Source organism: Ricinus communis, chromosome 8, assembly GCF_019578655.1.
Source record: "Ricinus communis isolate WT05 ecotype wild-type chromosome 8, ASM1957865v1, whole genome shotgun sequence".
Taxonomy (NCBI): domain Eukaryota; kingdom Viridiplantae; phylum Streptophyta; class Magnoliopsida; order Malpighiales; family Euphorbiaceae; genus Ricinus; species Ricinus communis.
The window spans coordinates 9,908,913-9,927,765 of NC_063263.1; the positions used below are offsets into that span (position 1 = coordinate 9,908,913).

At 35.0% G+C, this 18,853-nt stretch overlaps 3 protein-coding genes across 3 annotated transcripts; 1 reads left to right on the forward strand and 2 right to left on the reverse strand.

Moving 5' to 3' along the window:
• Nucleotides 1–625: 625 nt before the first annotated feature.
• LOC8271362 lies at nt 626–4,338 on the reverse strand. The gene has a single exon (XM_002517503.4). It carries the CDS (start codon nt 3,943–3,945, stop codon nt 757–759), a length of 3,189 nt encoding a protein of 1,062 aa, XP_002517549.3. The 5' UTR covers nt 3,946–4,338; the 3' UTR covers nt 626–756.
• A 1,677-nt stretch (nt 4,339–6,015) lies between these two features.
• Nucleotides 6,016–7,826, reverse strand: LOC8271363 (molybdate transporter 2). Its single transcript, XM_002517504.4, has one exon. It carries the CDS (start codon nt 7,666–7,668, stop codon nt 6,274–6,276), a length of 1,395 nt encoding a protein of 464 aa, XP_002517550.2. The 5' UTR covers nt 7,669–7,826; the 3' UTR covers nt 6,016–6,273.
• Nucleotides 7,827–15,054: 7,228 nt separating this feature from the next.
• LOC8271364 (trichohyalin) lies at nt 15,055–18,718 on the forward strand. Its single transcript, XM_002517505.4, has 7 exons — nt 15,055–15,410; nt 15,887–16,002; nt 16,104–16,222; nt 16,316–16,478; nt 16,567–16,793; nt 16,923–17,244; nt 17,349–18,718. The coding sequence occupies exons 1-7, from the start codon at nt 15,249–15,251 to the stop codon at nt 18,502–18,504; spliced, it is 2,265 nt and encodes a 754-aa protein (XP_002517551.3). The 5' UTR covers nt 15,055–15,248; the 3' UTR covers nt 18,505–18,718.
• Nucleotides 18,719–18,853: the final 135 nt, after the last annotated feature.

Here is an 18,853-nt window from a genome sequence, read left to right on the forward strand (position 1 = left end):
TTTAATTATTAAAGATATCTTATAATTTGCATTTGTTATTAAATTTAACATGTAATTTTAAAAAATTTAATACCATACTTTAACATTGATTTCAATTTTAACTTCTAATAAAATTATCAACTAAATTTATTAACATAACATGAACTCTGAGACAATAAAAAGAGAAGGAACTAAGTCCTTTAAACATATAAGATTAACGAAACTTTAAGATTAAGAAAAGAAGAAAATTAAATTTATGTGATTAATTGGTAATTTTTTTTAGTAATGAAATAAATGAACAACTCTAACATTAGGCTAAAATTGAAATTAATGTTAAAATATAATACTAAAATTTAAAATTTAAAAATTACATGCTAATTGATGACAAATCTAAAATTTAATATTTCTTTCGCAATTAAGACTGATTTTTTTTAAGTTTGTCTTAAAAGAATTTGCCTTTACATAGGAATAATTATAAGTTAGAATGATTTCATCTATTAGACTAACACCACCAAGTACGAACAGTTAGGATTTTGCTCAAGTTGAACTCATACTTCATGGAGTTTAGTAGAGAGAAGTAAGAGAATCCAAGAAATAAAACAATAGGCAAGCATGCATATAAGACAGTAAGCTGCAAGAATCAGGATAGAAACAAGTAATTTTGCTATTTTAGAATTCTATGTCCCATGCATGATGATGAACTACCAAAATACCATCTACTATCAGTGAAGTTTACAGACACTTATCCCGTCAGTTACTGTAAAAAGCTATGTTAAACTACTCTTCATCGTCACGCTCTGTCCCAAGACTGTTATTTCCATTGACACCAGAAGCAAGCTCCGATTCCAATGACTTGGAAGGCAACCTCTGGTACACTCTTGAACCTAGAGGCAGTAGCCTACACTGCCCAAAAGTGAGAAACTGGCTGAGCTTCCCATAATTCCATCTCTGCTGAATATAGACTACAGCTGCAAGAAGAATTGCAGTGGCAGGTATAGCAATATCTCCGAATTTAGAGTAAAAGTCCATGTTTGGGTTCACGAATTCATATTCTTCGGCAAAGTAAGGATTGGGAACAGGAGATCTTATATAATCATAGACATGAGGAAGAAGTCTGACGACCGTGATACCGATGAAATACACGTTCTTCAGTGGTTGAGAATCAATCTGCCACAAAATATTACCAATAACTTGTGGCAGCAAGAAAAAGTCTTGGACAAGACCTACATACTCCTCTAATTCAGTTTCCCATTCTCTCAGTGTCCGGGAATTACCAGCTGAATCAACAGATATCTCCATTTTCAAAGGCTTCTGAATAGTTTTAATAGCATGAATAACGAGAACAATGAGATAGCCAACCACATGTACGACCAATGTAGCAAGGAATACCTGCTTGTCACTTGGAACACGATGTGGCTCATGAGGGGATCTTGTAAGTAATCTGATACGAGATTTCCACACTTTCTGACAGAGTCTAAGGGTTAGTAGAAATGAAACCATGATAAGAAGCTTCACTGTGTAATCAATCACATGCACCCACTGATTCTTCTCTAGATCATATGACGATGTCTCATAAGGTTCAGATGACATCCTCTTGAAGAGAGCTTCTGCACCAGTGATCAGCGGAAGGCTATATCCAAGAGCTTGGACTCCAAGCATAACAAGAGAAATGAAAGGAACAGAATCTGTATCATGCTTTATGTAGAATAGCTGACTTAAAATGCAGGCAATTGCAAATGAAAGAGTTAAAATTCGGAGGATCCCCTCAACCCCCCTGCGTGAAAGAATATCATCTCTTTGTTTCCGGTACATAATAGGAAGAGTTTGGAGCCTAATCGTATTAAAATGGAGGGGATCATCATCATTTCGTTGGCTGGTTATAGAAATCCTAACAGTTGGATTAACTAGCCACCGAGATGTAGTAGGTGGATAAGAAACAATCACTTCAATTAAGCAATCCAAACCTGCTTCAAGATCCATGCTCTCAAATAAAATGTTCCATGAGGCTCGGACATCCCTGCAGCCAACTAGATACATCTTCCCAACATGAGGGTCATAAAGGCCTTCTAGGAAAAGCACAGAAAAATTGGTAGAAGAATCTCCATAAAGTGTGATTTGAGCTGATACATTCAGGAGGACTTCTTTTTCAGTGTATTCAGCTTTGCTGTGGTATGGTGTCTCCTTATCTGCCCATGAAGTATTGTTCGAGGACCAGTATCGCCCAAACAAGGGGCCAAGTGAGAGAATCTCCATGCCGAAATCAGTTCTTCCAGGCCGAGAACTAGGCAAGGGATCAGGAAATGCTGACGTATGGAGTGTCAGGTCCTCTGCAAGAAGAGAAAGGCTGGTTATGAATTCTGCATCTTCCAGTTTTGGGAACTGCAGCAATGATTTCTTTATGACAGTTCTGAAACTGAAGGGCTCATTTCTTTCCAGGATTATACCAGCTTCCTCTAATTTTGAATAACTGTAATATGCATGGGAGAATCTATAATAATTCCACAGCTCTGTGGGTTGTGCTAGTTTTTCGAATGATAAAGGGAAAAACGGGCTGTTCATTTTACCAGTACTGGAAAAACTCCCGAAAACTATGCTGCGTTGCTTTATGGAAAACGACATAGGAATGTATAAACAGACCCTCAAATTACAGCTACTTCCTTCTGTATCCACTAATCCAAGGCAACCAACCATGCAAAGCTGCCCATTGGAAGACTTCCAAAATCCCTCAGCAGCTACTGTCAAGTTGTTTGGTCCAGATCTCATTCCCATAATATACTGATTCGCCATTGGAGGGACAGCTCGAAAGACGGCAGCAACCCTTGCAGAACTAGCATTTCCTTGTGCAAGTGTCTGCTCACATTTGATATTTTGCACAAAGAGTTTTACACCTTTAAAGCTCCCATCTGTTGCTTTAGTTTCATTATCCGTCATAAATGGACCCAACTTGCTGCAAAAATCATCTGTGCCATTGCACTTCCAGTTTGGCAGAATGGTAAAAGGCGCTGCTCCTTCTTCAGTAATTTGCCCTAGAATTTCACAAAAACCAGTTCCTTTATAGACGTCAATACCACTATTGAACATTGTATCATTATAGGGATATGGGTTGCACACTTTGGAAACAATTTTTTCAGAGCCAAATTCATAGTTTGCCGACTTTGACAACTGTGATAATATGTGAACTTGATCAAAGTACTTGGGATTTGTTTTGGGGTTTAAACTTCTCATTTCTCCTTGGATCACCCTATTGGTCAATGAAAAGCTAATTGGAAAATGCAGAACTAGCAGAATCTGATCATCTTGCAGAAGAGGTGGCTGATTATAATTCGAACCAGGCCCTTTCACCCATCCCCATGGATCACTCGAATCAGACTCCCGAGAAGGCAGCATTGTGCTCCCCAGAAAACACATTACTCTTTCACCTCTGTTCTTCTTAGATTCAGTATATACCCCTTGAAACGAAATTGAAAGCTGGGTATGACCAGGCCATATCTGAAAGCGAAGACTATCTTCATATGGTCTGTCCCCAAAAGAACTTAATGTTCTACCCATAACCAAAAACCCATTAACACTAATTGACTTCTTAGATCTATGGCCATGATCAACATCGGTGACCCAAAAAGAAACCAAGTTCATTGGAACATCTGATAAGTTACTATTGCGATACTCTTTGTCAACATATGGTACAATTGGAGCTTCACCAACATCCTGCCTCCAATCACCATTTATAAAATTAAGATCTTCTTTAATACCATAAACTCTAGTATCTTCAGGTTTCAATTCAGTAGCAGAAGACAAAACAAAAGCACAATGTTTCTTCACTTCGTCAATTCTGTCATAACTATGAGTAGGGACAGACTCAATATCAGCCTCAAAACCAAATTTATCTGGAATATATGAATTCGTAAACCCAGATAAGCACAATCCACAGAAAGACAAAAAGACAACGAGAGCAGATATATTCCTCATGATCACAATCCTATATACCAATCACTTATTTCAAGATATTCTCAACTACCCACTAGCTAAAAATCAAAAAACTTCAAAACTCATTCGTTAAAACAACAAATTGGCAGCTAAAATTGGCACGTTTTCATGGTTATTGGTCTGAAAGCTTCAATATGCAGCGAGTTAGCTACATAACCCAGCAAGCAAAGAATAGAACTTTGGGCATGAAAATGAAGGATTAAATTCAAGATCACAGTTTCATGATCGATTGTAGAAGAAAACTGACCTGTAATTTGAATCTTAATTTAAAATCTTATTGCCAAATGTCTGCGAAGCAGAATCTCACTTGCCTGAAATTGGATCAAGAGAGAGAGAGAAAGAGTGAGGTTGAAGTAGTTTGCAAGTCTTATTGGTATAGGAGTCAACAGTTTGTGTGTTATTGTCTTGGAAGAACTTTTTAGCCCACGCGTTGTAGCATGTACGTGAAACAACAATACCTATCCCATTAATTTTAAAAAGAAAAATGCCAATAAAATGGATGGAAATAATACGTGATTCTAAATTATGATGAATTTTTGGATTACTGTAACTTATATTTGTGCCCAAATTAATTCATTGAGATATGTAATTTTATAGTTTTATCATAATCAAATATAAAACTAATTGTCCCTCTAAGCATTGTGCCGTTTTTATTAGTATTTTGATTATACATAGTTTTAATTTAAAGATTTAAATTAATCTTTTGTTTAAATATTTACATATAATTAATTTAACTAGTACTAAATTGAATTCATATAATATAATAAAAAATAATTGATCAAAATATTATGTGAAATGAGAAAAATATATTAATTTATTGATTAGTCTATTAATTATATTTATATAAAGTAATATTAAGAACATAATCAGTATTTTTAGAATTAAGAATTATAATTAACTTAAAAATTAAATTTTTATCATGATTTTAATTAAAAATTATATTTTAGGATTATTATCTAAATAAAAGAACTATTAATTAATATGTTAATTCAATAATTCTAATAAAATAACAATATTATACCGTCTATATCATTTTACCATATATATATATATATATATATATATATATATATATATATATATATGAACATGTTGTATGTTAATTTTTTATTATATTTAATACTTAAAATTATATTTAATTTTTATTTAAAAATAGTTGAATCTATAATCTTAATCTTCAATTAAACACACATAATAATAAAAATATAATTGATGATACATCAAAAACATAAAAAAATATCAGTTTTTATTCAATATATTTAATTAAATTAATATTAAAAATATAGTTACTATTGTACTAAAATTAAGAAAATTATTTAATTAAAAAATTAACTTATTAATTTAAGTGTTAATCGCATGCTACTTTTAAGAACTAAGATTAATTATTAAATAAAAATATTAATTTGAAAATATAAAATATTATATATTAATAATAATGTCTATGTATTAAAGTTAAATTTTTTATAAATTCAAAATTACTATATATAAAATTTGAATATTAAGGAGTAGTTTGGCAGGACACTTTGTAGGCAGTATCACATTAATGTTGTGATAAGGACAAGCAAAGCAACCTATAAAGATTGTTTTATGTGATATTTTTAGGATTTTATTGATCTAGATTCATCATTCGTCAGAATCTTTTTCGCTAAATTGGAAATAAATTAAGAAATAGAAATCAGATTTCTATTTATATATTCTATGGATATATATTGTATTCTATATAGAATTTATATTTCTATATATTCATATAAAATAGAATAATACAGAATATAGAATTTAAATTTTTATAGATATGATAAAGCATTTTATCCTCTGTCGTCAAAAGTGGTCAATATCAAATTCAATATGGAGGTGACAGAATACTACTATACAATACTGATGCTAAAACTCAACGAAATTCAGATTAAGTGAGCAATTCATTGTCTATAATTGGAAACAATTTAATTATTCCGTTGTGTTAAAATAAAAGTAGGCACCAACTTAATGCAATATTGCAACCAAAAAGCACAACAGCTAATAGCAGCAGCACTACAGTAGTAAGAAGAAGAAGAATCAGATAAATAATTCATCTACTTTCTGATGTACCAACTTTAACAATGAGACAATTAAGACATAATTACACTGTGTATTAAATATTGTAAGAATAAAATGACAGAATATATTAAGGATGATAGGCCTAAATTTTATACAGAAAGGCCAGAATTTACTTATAAAATTGACTGGAGACTAGAGAGAAGCTGCACTTTAATGACAGATAAATGCTATGGCTCAGTCGACGCAGGCTGGCTGTTGATCTTAAGTACCAAATCATTAAGGAATGAGAATAGATTGGTCATCATCAGAGGATTTAGAGCAAAAATTAGTAAATCTAAAATAAGAGCAGTCCATGCTTCTTAATTTCAGCAACAAATAAAGCAAAATTCCACACCCAAAACCCAATGCAGCACTAGACCCTGTCATAGAAACAGCAGCACAAACCAGCATAACAAACGATTCTTCTTTAGTGTTCATATCTTTAGATGCCATAGCCAATTCTATCCCAGCAAATAACAATAGAACTCCAAGAATCCCAATTGGGAATTGATTCAGAATCCTTATAAAAGAATTCCCAAAAACCAATCCAATCACTAACTTCCCAATCCCAAGGAAAACAACTGATGCACCACTTCTTGCGCCAAATCTATACTGCCCTGCCAACCCACCTGCCCCATGACAAACTGGCATAGCACCAAACCAGCAACCCACTAAATTCATCAATCCAACACTAATAGACACTTTTGTTGCTGATAATTCTCTGTCTGGAAACAAATCAGTTGATAATTTGCACACTGCTATTACAGAATTCAATACGGATAATGGGATTTGTGGGATCGCACCTCTCAAGAATCCAATTTTCCAATCTTCCCATGTCATCTTCAATACCTGGATTCTTGATGGGCCAAATTTAAGATCTTTAATAATAGAAGGATCGCGGATGAAACATAACACCAACCCAAATAAGAACACAATCAGAGCAGCAGGTATTGCTGATAAAATCCGCAATCTCCTGTTGACTCGCCTCTGGGAAGAGCGAGTCAAGGACTGATCATCATCACTCATACTGGGGTGATCAGCACCTGAGCCAGTAGTGAATATGAGAAAAAGAAGAGCTGAAATAGCAAGAACTAAACCGTCAAGACCAAGCCAAGAACGAGGAGAAGTAGATTTTGAAGTGATAAAATCCTGATTGTAACGAATGTATTTGATAGCGGAGAAAGCGAAAGAAAGACCCTGAGAGAGCTGGACGCCACGAACAACAGGTAGAGGAATGAATTTGTAGAAGAAGGACATGAGTCCGGTGGCACCGAGAATAAGAAGGGTGGCAGCAGTGGTGGCGCCAGCGGTGGCGATCTGTGCGGTGGTGAGGTGGGGAAGCTCGGAGACAGCAACCGCGGCGATGGACTTCATGGGCTGGACGGGCATGGGAATACCGAAGAGAAGGCCAGTGGAAATGTTGTAAAGCGAGGTGAAGATAAGAGTGGTGGATAGGTCTAAGTGGGAAACAAGAGTGAGGGTTAGAACTATGGGGATAAAGGTACCTAAATCACCCACCGCTCCGGAAAGTTCAGAGGAAATGGTGGTTTTGAGATGGAGGTGACGGTGCCACCACCGGTTTTGGTGGAGGAGAGGGGTCGTGGTGGTGGTGGTTCTGGAGGGAGATTCCATTATTGGGTTGTGAATTGTGATGAGGATTTGAGCTCGTTGGTTAAGAATAAGATGGGGACTGTTTGACCAGTGAGCTCAAGACTCAAAGCGGCGTCGGAATGGGCAAAGGGATGTTATACTGTAGGTGCATTCTACTCTACGATTACTATCATGGCTTAATAAAGAATCCATTCCCACTCTGAATCCAATAGAAAATTTTCACCCCTTCTATGGCAACGACAGAATTGAGTTCATTTGTTCAGCCCGTTTCACCTTAATTTCTACAAAATTAATGTATACATATTTTTGTTAAAATTTTATATATGAAAAATATTTTTTAAAAATTATTATAAAGTATTTAATTGATTATTTTTAAGATATTAATTATGTTAAATAAAATTTAATATAAACTGTTAAAATATATAAATTATAAACTTTTAATATTAACAGAAAAGATAATTAAGGATCTCCGCCCTGCTCCGCTCTTTTGTAGGGTGGAGTTAAAAATTTTGAAAGTCCATCATTATTCCAAAAATGGGATGAAATTTGTATTATTTAATAATAATTGTTGGCAAATTATAAAATAAAGTCAAAATAAACATGTTCATGTGGTACGGGTATGTTCAAGACAGTGGAAGCAAGAGTCTAGTCAGAATTAATATACAAATAAGCTTCATTATTTGATTTAAATAAAACTTACAAAAAGAACTGAAAAGTAAGCATTATATTTGAGCACAAACACGTTTACTTGAATTCATACAATAAAGTAAATTTATTAAAATAAGTCCAATATTTTTATTGTTGTTAAAAATAAAGACAACAGTGTCACAATTCCATGGATCAGATATGATCCGACTCTTGAGCTGTCTGCCCAGTGCCCGTGGCTCCAAAAGGAATCCTCTCCAAAGTATATTCCTGTGTTCTTTGGATTTTGGTTGCGTGAAACGGAAACCTCATCTATTTAGGGGGCAGATGTTAAAAAGACAATGGCAGAAGAGTTGTTGCACGTTTTCTTGAAGTTTATTTTGCCGATGAGATGACTAATAGTTTCAATTGGATACAATCCATTCCGTTACTGCTGAAATCACACCAATATGCAAAGTAGATTAAAACAAACAAAAAAAGGGCAAAATAGAATTTGTGAGGGAGGAAGCAAGGTTTTTAACTCAGTTCCGACTTTGTTTCGGGCAAGTCAGAATGAAGAGTTAAATGTTCAACCCAGATCGAATTAGAGTCAAATCGATATTTTTTTAAATATATATTAAATATTTTATAATATATATAAAATTAATATATTTTATGATGTGAATTATAAATATATTAAATTATACCAGATTTAATAAACTTTTTAACATTACAATAAATTTAATATATCCAATGCAGTATATTTTAAGAATTTAATTGACTTTTTTAATCTAAAATAATTTTTAAAAAATAAAAATATTATAACTTATAAATTTGTAAAATCACATCAATAATAAAATAAAACTATCTATTATTTAAATTTAAAATTTTGTCCGATAAAAAGTTAACATAAAAAATAACTTTTGATAATATTAATTATTCTATTATTGAAAAATTAATTATGTAGAAAAATGAATATAAAAAATAAATTTTACAATAAACCATTAATAATATTAATTTGACTTATTGGTTAAGTCTCTTTTTTTCTAATTTGATTGTTAAAAATTCGAATCTTAACTTGCAACATTTTATTATTTCTTTTTGTTAGAATTAATCTATTTAATCTATGTGATCCGTGATTAGATCACTGATTGACCTAGCCGCATCATCGGTCTTAAAACAAATTAATTCAAAAATAGGTTTTAGAGCTCACCAAACCAAAACATGTTTTGGTTTCTCGGTTCAACCGGCTAGGCCATACCAAGTTTGATAACGATGGGAGGAAGAGCCTGCGCACCTTATATGTCTCAATCCCATGCAAGTAAAGGCATGAAAATTGAAATCTCCCCTAGGCCAAAAAAGTCTGAGAGGAAGTGTGTAAACTCGTGTCGATGGGAGGTGTACTTAGTGGCAAAAGAGGCTTGACTTTATTAAATGTTGATGTTTATCTATTGTTGAAATGATGCAGGAAATTATTGCCTCCGGCTCTCTCGGTTTAAATTAGAAAAGCACCCACCAAAGAGAAAAATGGAATAGGATTCTCCTATTTTGGGCCCGGTAAATCTCTACTATTCACTTACACGGAAAGAGAAATTACTAAAAACACTTTATATTTTCTTTATTCAAATATACAACCATAAATGTTGCATTAGAAAAAGAACTTACGTACTGCATATTCATCAAATTTACAATGGAAGTCTGAAAAACATATTCTTTCAACGAGAAAGACTATTATATGTAATTGTTCGATAAATAATTCCTAATGTGATTGTTTAATATTTAAATAATATGGTCTGTATGTTGGATAAGTTAATCTTATCTTAATCTTTTGTGTTGTCCTAGTCTTTAGGATTATTGTTAAGTGAATATCTGAATAATCGTTTCTCACCTACTCTTTAGGAGATTCCTGTTTGTAATCTTTTAGAACCTATTTTCATGCTATTTCAGTTATGTATCAGCCTATTTAAAGGCCATCTCAATTGATGAATAACAACAGCAAGTGAATTACACTTTCCTCTTTGTCTGTACTTAAACACCTTTCTTATTTTGTCTATTGATTAACAATGTTATCAGAGCAATTCTCTGAAAAACAAAAGCAGCAGCTTTTAGCAACTTATTATCAATGGCCTCTGATAATTTTGTTCAACCTGCAATTTCTCGCTTTGATGGTCATTACGATCATTGGAGTATGTTAATGGAGAATTTCCTCAAATCAAATGAATATTGGCAAGTCGTCTCAGAAGGAGTACCAGATTTCGCAGCAGCTATGTCAGATGCACAAAAGGCAGAATTAGAAGGGATGAAGTTGAAGGATCTTAAAGCAAAAAACTATTTGTTTCAGGCAATTGATCGTTCAATCTTGGAGACGATTCTTTGCAAAGATACCTCCAAGCATATATGGGAGTCAATGAAGAAAAAGTATCAAGGCTCGTCAAAAGCAAAGAGGCAGCAGCTTTAAGCTCTTCGTTCAGAGTTCGAAACACTCCGAATGAAGTCTGGTGAATCAGTCACTGACTATTTCTCGCGAACAATGACAATTGTTAGCAAGATGCGGATCCATGGCGATAAGACGGAGGACGTGATTATTGTTGAAAAAATTCTTCGATCCATGACACTAAAATATAATTTTATTATTTCTGCTATTGAAGAATCCAAGATATTGACTCACTTTCAATTGATGAATTACAAAGTTCATTATTGGTTCATGAAAGCAAAGTTAACCAGCAAGACAAAGAGGAGCAAGCATTGAAGGCTTCAACAGAACATCACCAGCAATTTAAAGGTGGTAGAGGCAAAAGCAATGATAGAAGAAGCAATGGAAACAGCCTGCAACATTATCAACATCGAGAAAGTCAATTTCAAGGAAGAGGGAGTAGTAGAGGAAGAGGATGTGGACGTGGAGGCCACCGATCAATAACTAATTATTCAAAATCAGTAGACAAATCAAACATGGAGTGCTATCGATGTCATAGGTATGGTCATTATCAAAATGAATGTAGAACTAACCTATCAAAGGACAATGGAGAAAAATCGAATTTTGCAGAGACACGGGAGGAGATATCTCTATTAATGGTTTGCAACACCAAAGAGGAGTCCAACAAGCACTTGTGGTACCTAGACACTGGCTGCAGCAATCATATGTACGGTGACAAAGAGATTTTTGCTGCTCTTGATGAGTCATACAGAGATAGCGTGAAATTTGGTAACCATACCAAAATTTCAGTAATGGGTAAAGGACAAATAACCATCCGCACCAAAGATAATAACTGTCAAACTATCTCTAGTGTTCTTTTTGTTCCAGACTTGAAGACCGATTTGTTAAGCATTGGTTAGTTGTAAGAAAAGGGTTATGAAATCAAAATAAAAAATGGTGTGTGCCGCATTCATGACGACAAACTGGGTTTGATTGCTCAATCAAAAATGACAGCAAATAGAATGTTCCCTCTCTATTTGGACAGCATGGTGCAAATTTGCTTCTCAACGAAACTCAGAGATGATGCTTGGCTGTGGCATTTTCAATACGGACATCTAAATTTTGATGGATTGGAAACGTTGCAACAAAAGAACATGGTAACTGGTCTTCCTCAAATTACAGCTCCCTCTGATGTTTGTGAAGAATGCGTGATTAGTAAACAACATCGCAATACGTTTCCGCAAGGCAAATCGTACAGAGCTCAAAAGACATTAGAGCTGGTCCATTCAGATCTTTGTGGGCCAATTAAACCTTGTTCCAATGGAGGTAAAAGATATTTAATTACATTCATTGATGATTTTAGCCGAAAAAGTTGGGTTTATTTCCTGCAAGAAAAATTTGAAGCTTTTAAAGCTTTCAAAAATTTTAAAGCACTTGTTGAAAATGATGTTGGGAACTCAATAAAAGTACTTCGGACTGATCAGGGAGGAGAATACAATTCTCAAGAGTTTTCAGATTTCTATGAGATCCATGGAATCAAGAGGCAACTTACAGCAGCTTACACGCCTCAACAAAACAGTGTATGCGAGAGGAAGAATCGCACAATCATGAATATGGTGAGAAGTCTTTTTGCAAAGAGCGGAGTTCTGAAAACTTTTTGGCCAGAGGCTGTCAATTGGAGTATTCATATTCTGAACAGAAGTCCTACACTTGTTGTTCAAAATTTCACACCAGAGGAAGCATGGAGTGGACGAAAGCCATTAGTCGATCATTTCAGAATTTTTGGGTGTATCGCATATGCCTATATTCCAAATCAAAAGAGACAGAAACTTGATGATAAAGGAGAAAAATGCATTTTTCTTGGCGTTAGCGATCAATCGAAAGCTTATAAGCTATATAATCTTAGCACCAAGAAAATTGTTATATTGTATTTGATGAAGATGGAACCTGGTCATGGGATGAAATCAGTCCTGAGAAGTATATTCCAGCCTACTTTGATGATGATGACAAAAAGGAGCAGCCTATAGTGACGGTACAAGAACCAGACGACACTCAAAATTCTCCAGCACATGCTCAAAGCCCAAATGCATCAGATGTAGATGAAGAACAAATACGGGCTCAAAGAAAACCTGCATGGATGTTAGATTATGAGGTAATTGGAATCGGAATAGATCAATCTGAATACCCACTCACTCATTTTGCTCTATTTTCAGATTGTGACCCTACAACATTTGAAAGTGCTGTCAAAGAATCAAAGTGGCGAGATGCAATGATGCTGAAATTCCAGCCATCTAGAAAAATAATACTTGGGAACTATCTGATCTTCCAAAAGGGCATAAAATAATTGGTGTGAAGTGGGTTTACAAGACAAAGTTGAAAGAAAACGGTGAAGTTAACAAGCACAAAGCACGGCTGGTAGCAAAAGGGTATAAGCAAGAATTTGGAGTTGATTATCAAGAAGTTTTCGCCCCGGTAGCTAGACATGACACAATCAGATTGGTGATCGCTTTGGCAGCTCAAAATTCATGGCCTATTTTTTAGTTGGATGTAAAGTCGGCCTTCTTACACGGAGACTTGAAAGAAGAGGTATTTATTGATCAACCTCCTGGTTATATTAAATCTGCAAATGAGCATAAAGTGTATAAATTGAAAAAGGCTCTATATGGATTAAAATAAGCTCCACGTGCTTGGTATAATCGTATAGAGACATATTTCTTAAAGGAAGGATTTGAAAAATGTCCTTATGAACATACACTTTTCACAAAAATTGAAGATGGAGGGAAAATGCTCATTGTTTGTTTATATGTTGATGATCTAATATACATTGGAAATTGTAGTGTCATGTTTGAAAAGTTTAAGAAATCCATGATGGTTGAGTTTGAAATGTCAGATCTTGGAATGATGCATTATTTTCTTGGTATCGAAGTAATGCAATCTTCCACTGGTGTATTTATCTCCCAAAAGAAATATGTGCAAGAAATCTTGGATAGGTTTAAAATGAAAGATTATAATCCTGCGAGTACACCAAGTGAGTTTGCATGGAAGCTAAACAAAGACGCTGAAGGAAAGAAGGTCGATAGCACTATTTACAAGCAAATAGTGGGGAGCCTAATGTACTTGACTTCAACAAGGCCTGATATAATGCACGCTGTAAGCGTCATCAGTAGATACATGGAGTGCCCAACAGAAATGCATCTTCTGACTGCAAAGAGAATTCTCAGGTATTTGCAAGGTACTAAGGAGTTCGGTTTGTTCTACAAGAAAGGAGGTAAATCAGCTTTGATTGGCTTCACCGATAGTGATTATGCCAGAGATGTAGAAGACTGGAAGAGCACTTCGGGATTTTTTTTTAGTTTGGGTTCAGAGGTTGTCTCATGGTCATCAAAGAAACAACCAATAGTAACTCTCTCCACCACCGAAGCCGAATTTGTCGCTGCAACTTCTTGTGCTTATCAAGCTATTTGGCTTCGAAATATTCTTAAAGAATTGCGTTTCAAGCAAGAGGAAGCTACTACAATTTATTGCGACAACAGTTCTGCTATAAAACTATCCAAAAATCATGTCTTACATGGTCGAAGCAAACACATAGATGTGAAGTATCATTTCTTGAGGGATCTCACAAATGATGGAGTCATTAATTTAATTTATTATAGAAGTAAAGACCAGATTGCCGATATTCTAACCAAGTCTCTTAAAGTTGCTGCATTTTTAAAGATCAGAAGGCTGCTTGGTGTTTGTACTTTGAAAGATTCAATTGAAGGTTTAAACTGAATGAGATGTCTGGAACATTCAGTTTAAGGGAAGGATTGTTGGATAAGTTAATCTTATCTTAATCTTTTGTGTTGTCCTAGTCTTTAGGATTATTGTTAAGTGAATCTCTGAATAATCATTTCTCACCTACTCTTTAGGAGTTTCCCGTTTGTAATCTTTTAGAACCTATTTTCATGCTATTTCAGTTATGTATCAACCTATTTAAAGGCCATCTCAATTGATGAATAACAACAAGTAAATTACACTTTCCTCTTTGTCTGTACTTAAACACCTTTCTTATTTTGTCTATTGATTAACACCGTATATTTTATACATATTACTTATTCATGCATCAAATGTAATAAAGAAAAATCCTAAATTTTTATCCATCTTATTATTTTATTTCATTGCACTTAATTTCTATTCTAAGAAGCCTCAATGTTGTGGAATGCGTGATAACTACTTAACTAAAGACAAAGCAAAATGTATTTTTGCATAAGAATGCCATCATCACCTTATTCAAACTTATAAGGGCATTTAGGTCCTGAAAAGAAGGAAGCTGATCAAGTATAAAGCTCACGACTCCCATGACCAGCATTTACTACATTACGCCATTGGGCCCAACCTTATAATCTAGCCGTTACAAGCACCGCATATTTTGCTTACCTGGCTATCCCAAATTCAAAAACCCACCAAATCCCTCTTTATTATAGCATACAAAAACAATTCGACCGTTGTTGCTTCTCTATTCCCTTTCACCAAAACTACAACAAATCACACTAACTGTTTCAGAGTGACGACGACAACAGCGATAATGTCTATTCAGTTCGAATTCAAGGAGGAAGATATGGCTATTGACGAGGGAATTGGGTACCCAAAAGCCTATGCAAAGCTGTGTAGAGATCGTGGAGCTGCTGGTTCTTACAGCCATGGCCCTCCCTTCACTTTTATTCCATTTGCAATGCAACACCATGAGGTATTAAGAAAAAACAAAGAAAAATTGCATAACTCTTCTGGAAATTTATATTCGGTTTAAGAAAAAATGAGATATGGGACTTTGGTTTCAGTTTTTGTTGTTTGAATATGCGGATCATGCGAGAAATTAGCTCGATTGAGTTAAATTGTTGGCTTAAAAGATATTGGGTGGGATTTTAACTCTGTTGTTGATATAAATAAGAAGTAATTATAGTAGAAACAGAGAGAATGAGGAAGTGTTTTTTGATAAATTTTATTCTGCTCGCTCTGGTTCTTTATGCTTTAGCAACTTTTATTTGTGAAATCAGTAAGAACTATATAATTCAAGTTGATAGATTTCGAAGTCAGAAATATGCTAATTATTGCCTTAAAATTAAAGTTAAATTATCGGCGTTGCATGAAATTTCTGGGCAGATTATGACATAAGTTGGTATTTGCATGACATAAAGTTGGTTTTTCTTATAATTTGATTTGCAGATTATGAGAGCAAAGCAATTAGAACAAATGTTCCCAATTATTGATCCAAAAGCAAAGCCAACAGCCAAGCCCAAGATCTTTTTCAATCTCTTGTGGAAGCAACTCAATCACTTGGGGTAACCATTTTAATGCTCCTCTGCTTCCAAAGATATAAAAAAAAATCTGCAAGAATGCAATTATTTGATTTCTGATTTTGAGTTACTGTTTCGGTTTCCAGGAATGCTGGTTTCGATCCTGCAGTAATTCGAGTTGATCCATATGGAAATGTTCTGTATTTGCATGCTGATAAGGCCTCTCCTCTTGCATGGGACATTGACCATTGGTTTCCTTGCCAAAGTACAAAATTACTCAACTGTCTCCTCTTTTTTGCTTGCTTTCAATCCATGTTTAGCATAGTTGTAATGCCTGATTTGCTTGTTTGAACTGTAGGGGGAGGATTAACTGTTCCAAGTAATCTGAGGATACTACAATGGCAAGTGTGTAAGAAAAAGCATAACAAGTTAGAATTTCTCATTCCATGGTGGGATCTTCAGTTGGGAATTTCAGTTAATCAGTTTATCTCCATATTTGCTTCTTCGAATTCAGATTTCAGGTTGGTGTAAATTGAATCTCTACATTTCAGAACCACTTTTATAATTGAGAATTGTATAGTTACACATTAAGTTCCATAATTATGGCAGGCATAGGGCATTTTCATTTTTATTTCCAGAGGGAGAAAATGAAGAATTAAATGCTTCACAGACTGTGGAATCACATTCATTTCCACAACATTTTATTGAATCAAAAGAGCAACTAGGCCTTGCTCCAGCCGCCCTTGTTTTATCTCGAAGAGAGTCTTATGATTCTACATTGGCTTTGAGATCACTGGATTACAATAGGCAGATAAGGCCACATTCTCCTGCAATTGGTTAGTATAAGAATGTCAAACAGTTAACCGCCTTTTTCTTCTTCTAACTTTTCCTTTTTCCTGTTCATAAATGTTAAATTTGAATTTCACAACATTAATATCTTCGGTTTGTGGGCTGTGAAACTTCAGCTGCTAAAAAAGTAAAGCCTTGTGATTTGAAAGAAAATGAGAACCCAGACTTCGTTTCAAATCCATATCAAGCCATTGTCATGGCCAGGGACTCTCTGAAGCAAAGGGAGGAGGCTCATAAGATGCAAACTGAAATACAGAAATTGGATGAGGAAGTTAATGAGATGAGGCAAAAGAACGACGAGGAAAAGCTTGCTATTCAGGACTTGGAGTTGGCACTCGTAAAGCGTAGAAGAAGGGCAGAAAAGTGCAGGCGTCTAGCAGAGGCGCAATCTTCATATAGGACTATGCTAGAGAAAATGATTAGAGATGCTATGCACCAGTAAGATGTTTTAGATTTTAAGTCCATCAGAAAGATTGATTTCTCTGATTCATTGTTTTACAAATGCAAAAGATTAAAAATGCTCAAACCATCTTCTGCTGCAGGAGTGTTGTTTATAAGGAACAAATAAGACTAAACCAGGCTGCAAGTAATGCACTCATGGCAAGGCTGGAAGCTCAAAAAGCAATTTGTGATAACTCAGAGAAAGAACTTCACAAGAAATTCAAACAAAGAGATGAACTTGAGAAACAGATTAGGCCTGAATGGGGACATGCAAGAAAGAGATCAAGAATGGATGATACCTTAGTTGAAGACAGAGACCATAAAGCTATTCTTTATTTGCCAGGAACAGGATCCAGGCCAAGAACACCTCTGCACAAGGAGCTCAGAGTATTTCTAGAGGAGGAACAGAAAGCATCTGAAGAAGCTGCCTTATCTGCCAGTGAAGTTGGGAAGCATGAAGCAATCGAAGAGGAACTCGAAAAACATGCAAAAAGAATCATTAGAGAGGATCCTGATAAGCATAACAAATTGATTATTGCCTTGGAGAACGAAATCTCGATCGAGCATAAGCTTCAAGCATTAGAGATAGGAGACCGGAAGAGAGACAAATTTCAGTTCCCACTTAATAGAGAACAAGAAATAGAGGAAGATGAAGAGAGCAGGAAACAACGTGGAAAAGGAAATGTAGAAAGGTGGCTACAAATGCTGCTAGAGAACTCTCAAGTTGAGATTGAACCTGACAACTCAAACAGCCTTGAAAAGTGCAGGAACGATGATATAATCACAAAGCTGAATCAAAAGTTCCCACAGCAGGAGACCAGGAGTTCAAAGTATCCAGGATTTGACAATAGCAAGGCTTTAATGCATGTTCCTCGGAAAAATCAGCCAACAATAATCCAAGAGAAGGACAAAGGAAAGAAGATAGAAGAAATCGATGAGCTAGTAGAAGCAAACAAAACACTGATTTGTAAAGAAAATTCAAGCGAAGCAGGTGTTGAAGGGATTGAAAGTAAGGACTTTGAAGGGAAAGAAAAGATAGAGACTAGAAAAGAAAGAATGCTTGTGAGGTCCGAAAGTGCCAGAACCTTGCGGCGTATCCCATCTTCTCCTTTAATCCTGGGTATGAGAAAGGGAGTGGAGTGCATGATAAAGCGGCCGATGGTTACTGGTGATGACGACCTCTATGAGGAGCATGCTGCAGGAAACAGCTTCATCAAGTCATCCATCAAGACTATCAAGAAAGCAGTGAAAATCTGAGACTCGAGGTTCATATGTTCAATGTTAATGATGTGTATAATATCTACAATATTTCATTTTCTTTATTCTTTTTTCAATTCTTTTATAGTGTGTCATGGCTGCATAATTTTGTAACATATACTGTCTATTATTCTACTTATATTTGTGTGTGAGATTGCTTCTGGTGAGAGATGTAATAACAGCTTGTTGTTAGCTTGATTTCCTTTATTTTCCAGTGCAAGTTCTCCTCATTATCTTCCTTGTGCTCCAAAAAATTTAAGCTAACCGGTATTCATGCAGAGATTTTCCTTCCCCGGAGGTAATGTTGGTTCTGTGTAGCAATGCACTGAAACATAACATAGATTGTAGA

Bases quoted from the DNA above. Each gene is read 5' to 3' on its own strand.
- LOC8271364 (XM_002517505.4), top strand. From the start codon at position 15,249: ATGTCTATTCAGTTCGAATTCAAGGAGGAAGATATGGCTATTGACGAG. The intron at 15,411-15,886 runs GTATTAAGAAAA...TTTGATTTGCAG, and splicing joins TTGCAATGCAACACCATGAG to ATTATGAGAGCAAAGCAATT. The intron at 17,245-17,348 runs GTAAGATGTTTT...CTTCTGCTGCAG, and splicing joins ATTAGAGATGCTATGCACCA to GAGTGTTGTTTATAAGGAAC.
- LOC8271362 (XM_002517503.4), bottom strand. From the start codon at position 3,945: ATGAGGAATATATCTGCTCTCGTTGTCTTTTTGTCTTTCTGTGGATTG.
- LOC8271363 (XM_002517504.4), bottom strand. From the start codon at position 7,668: ATGGAATCTCCCTCCAGAACCACCACCACCACGACCCCTCTCCTCCAC.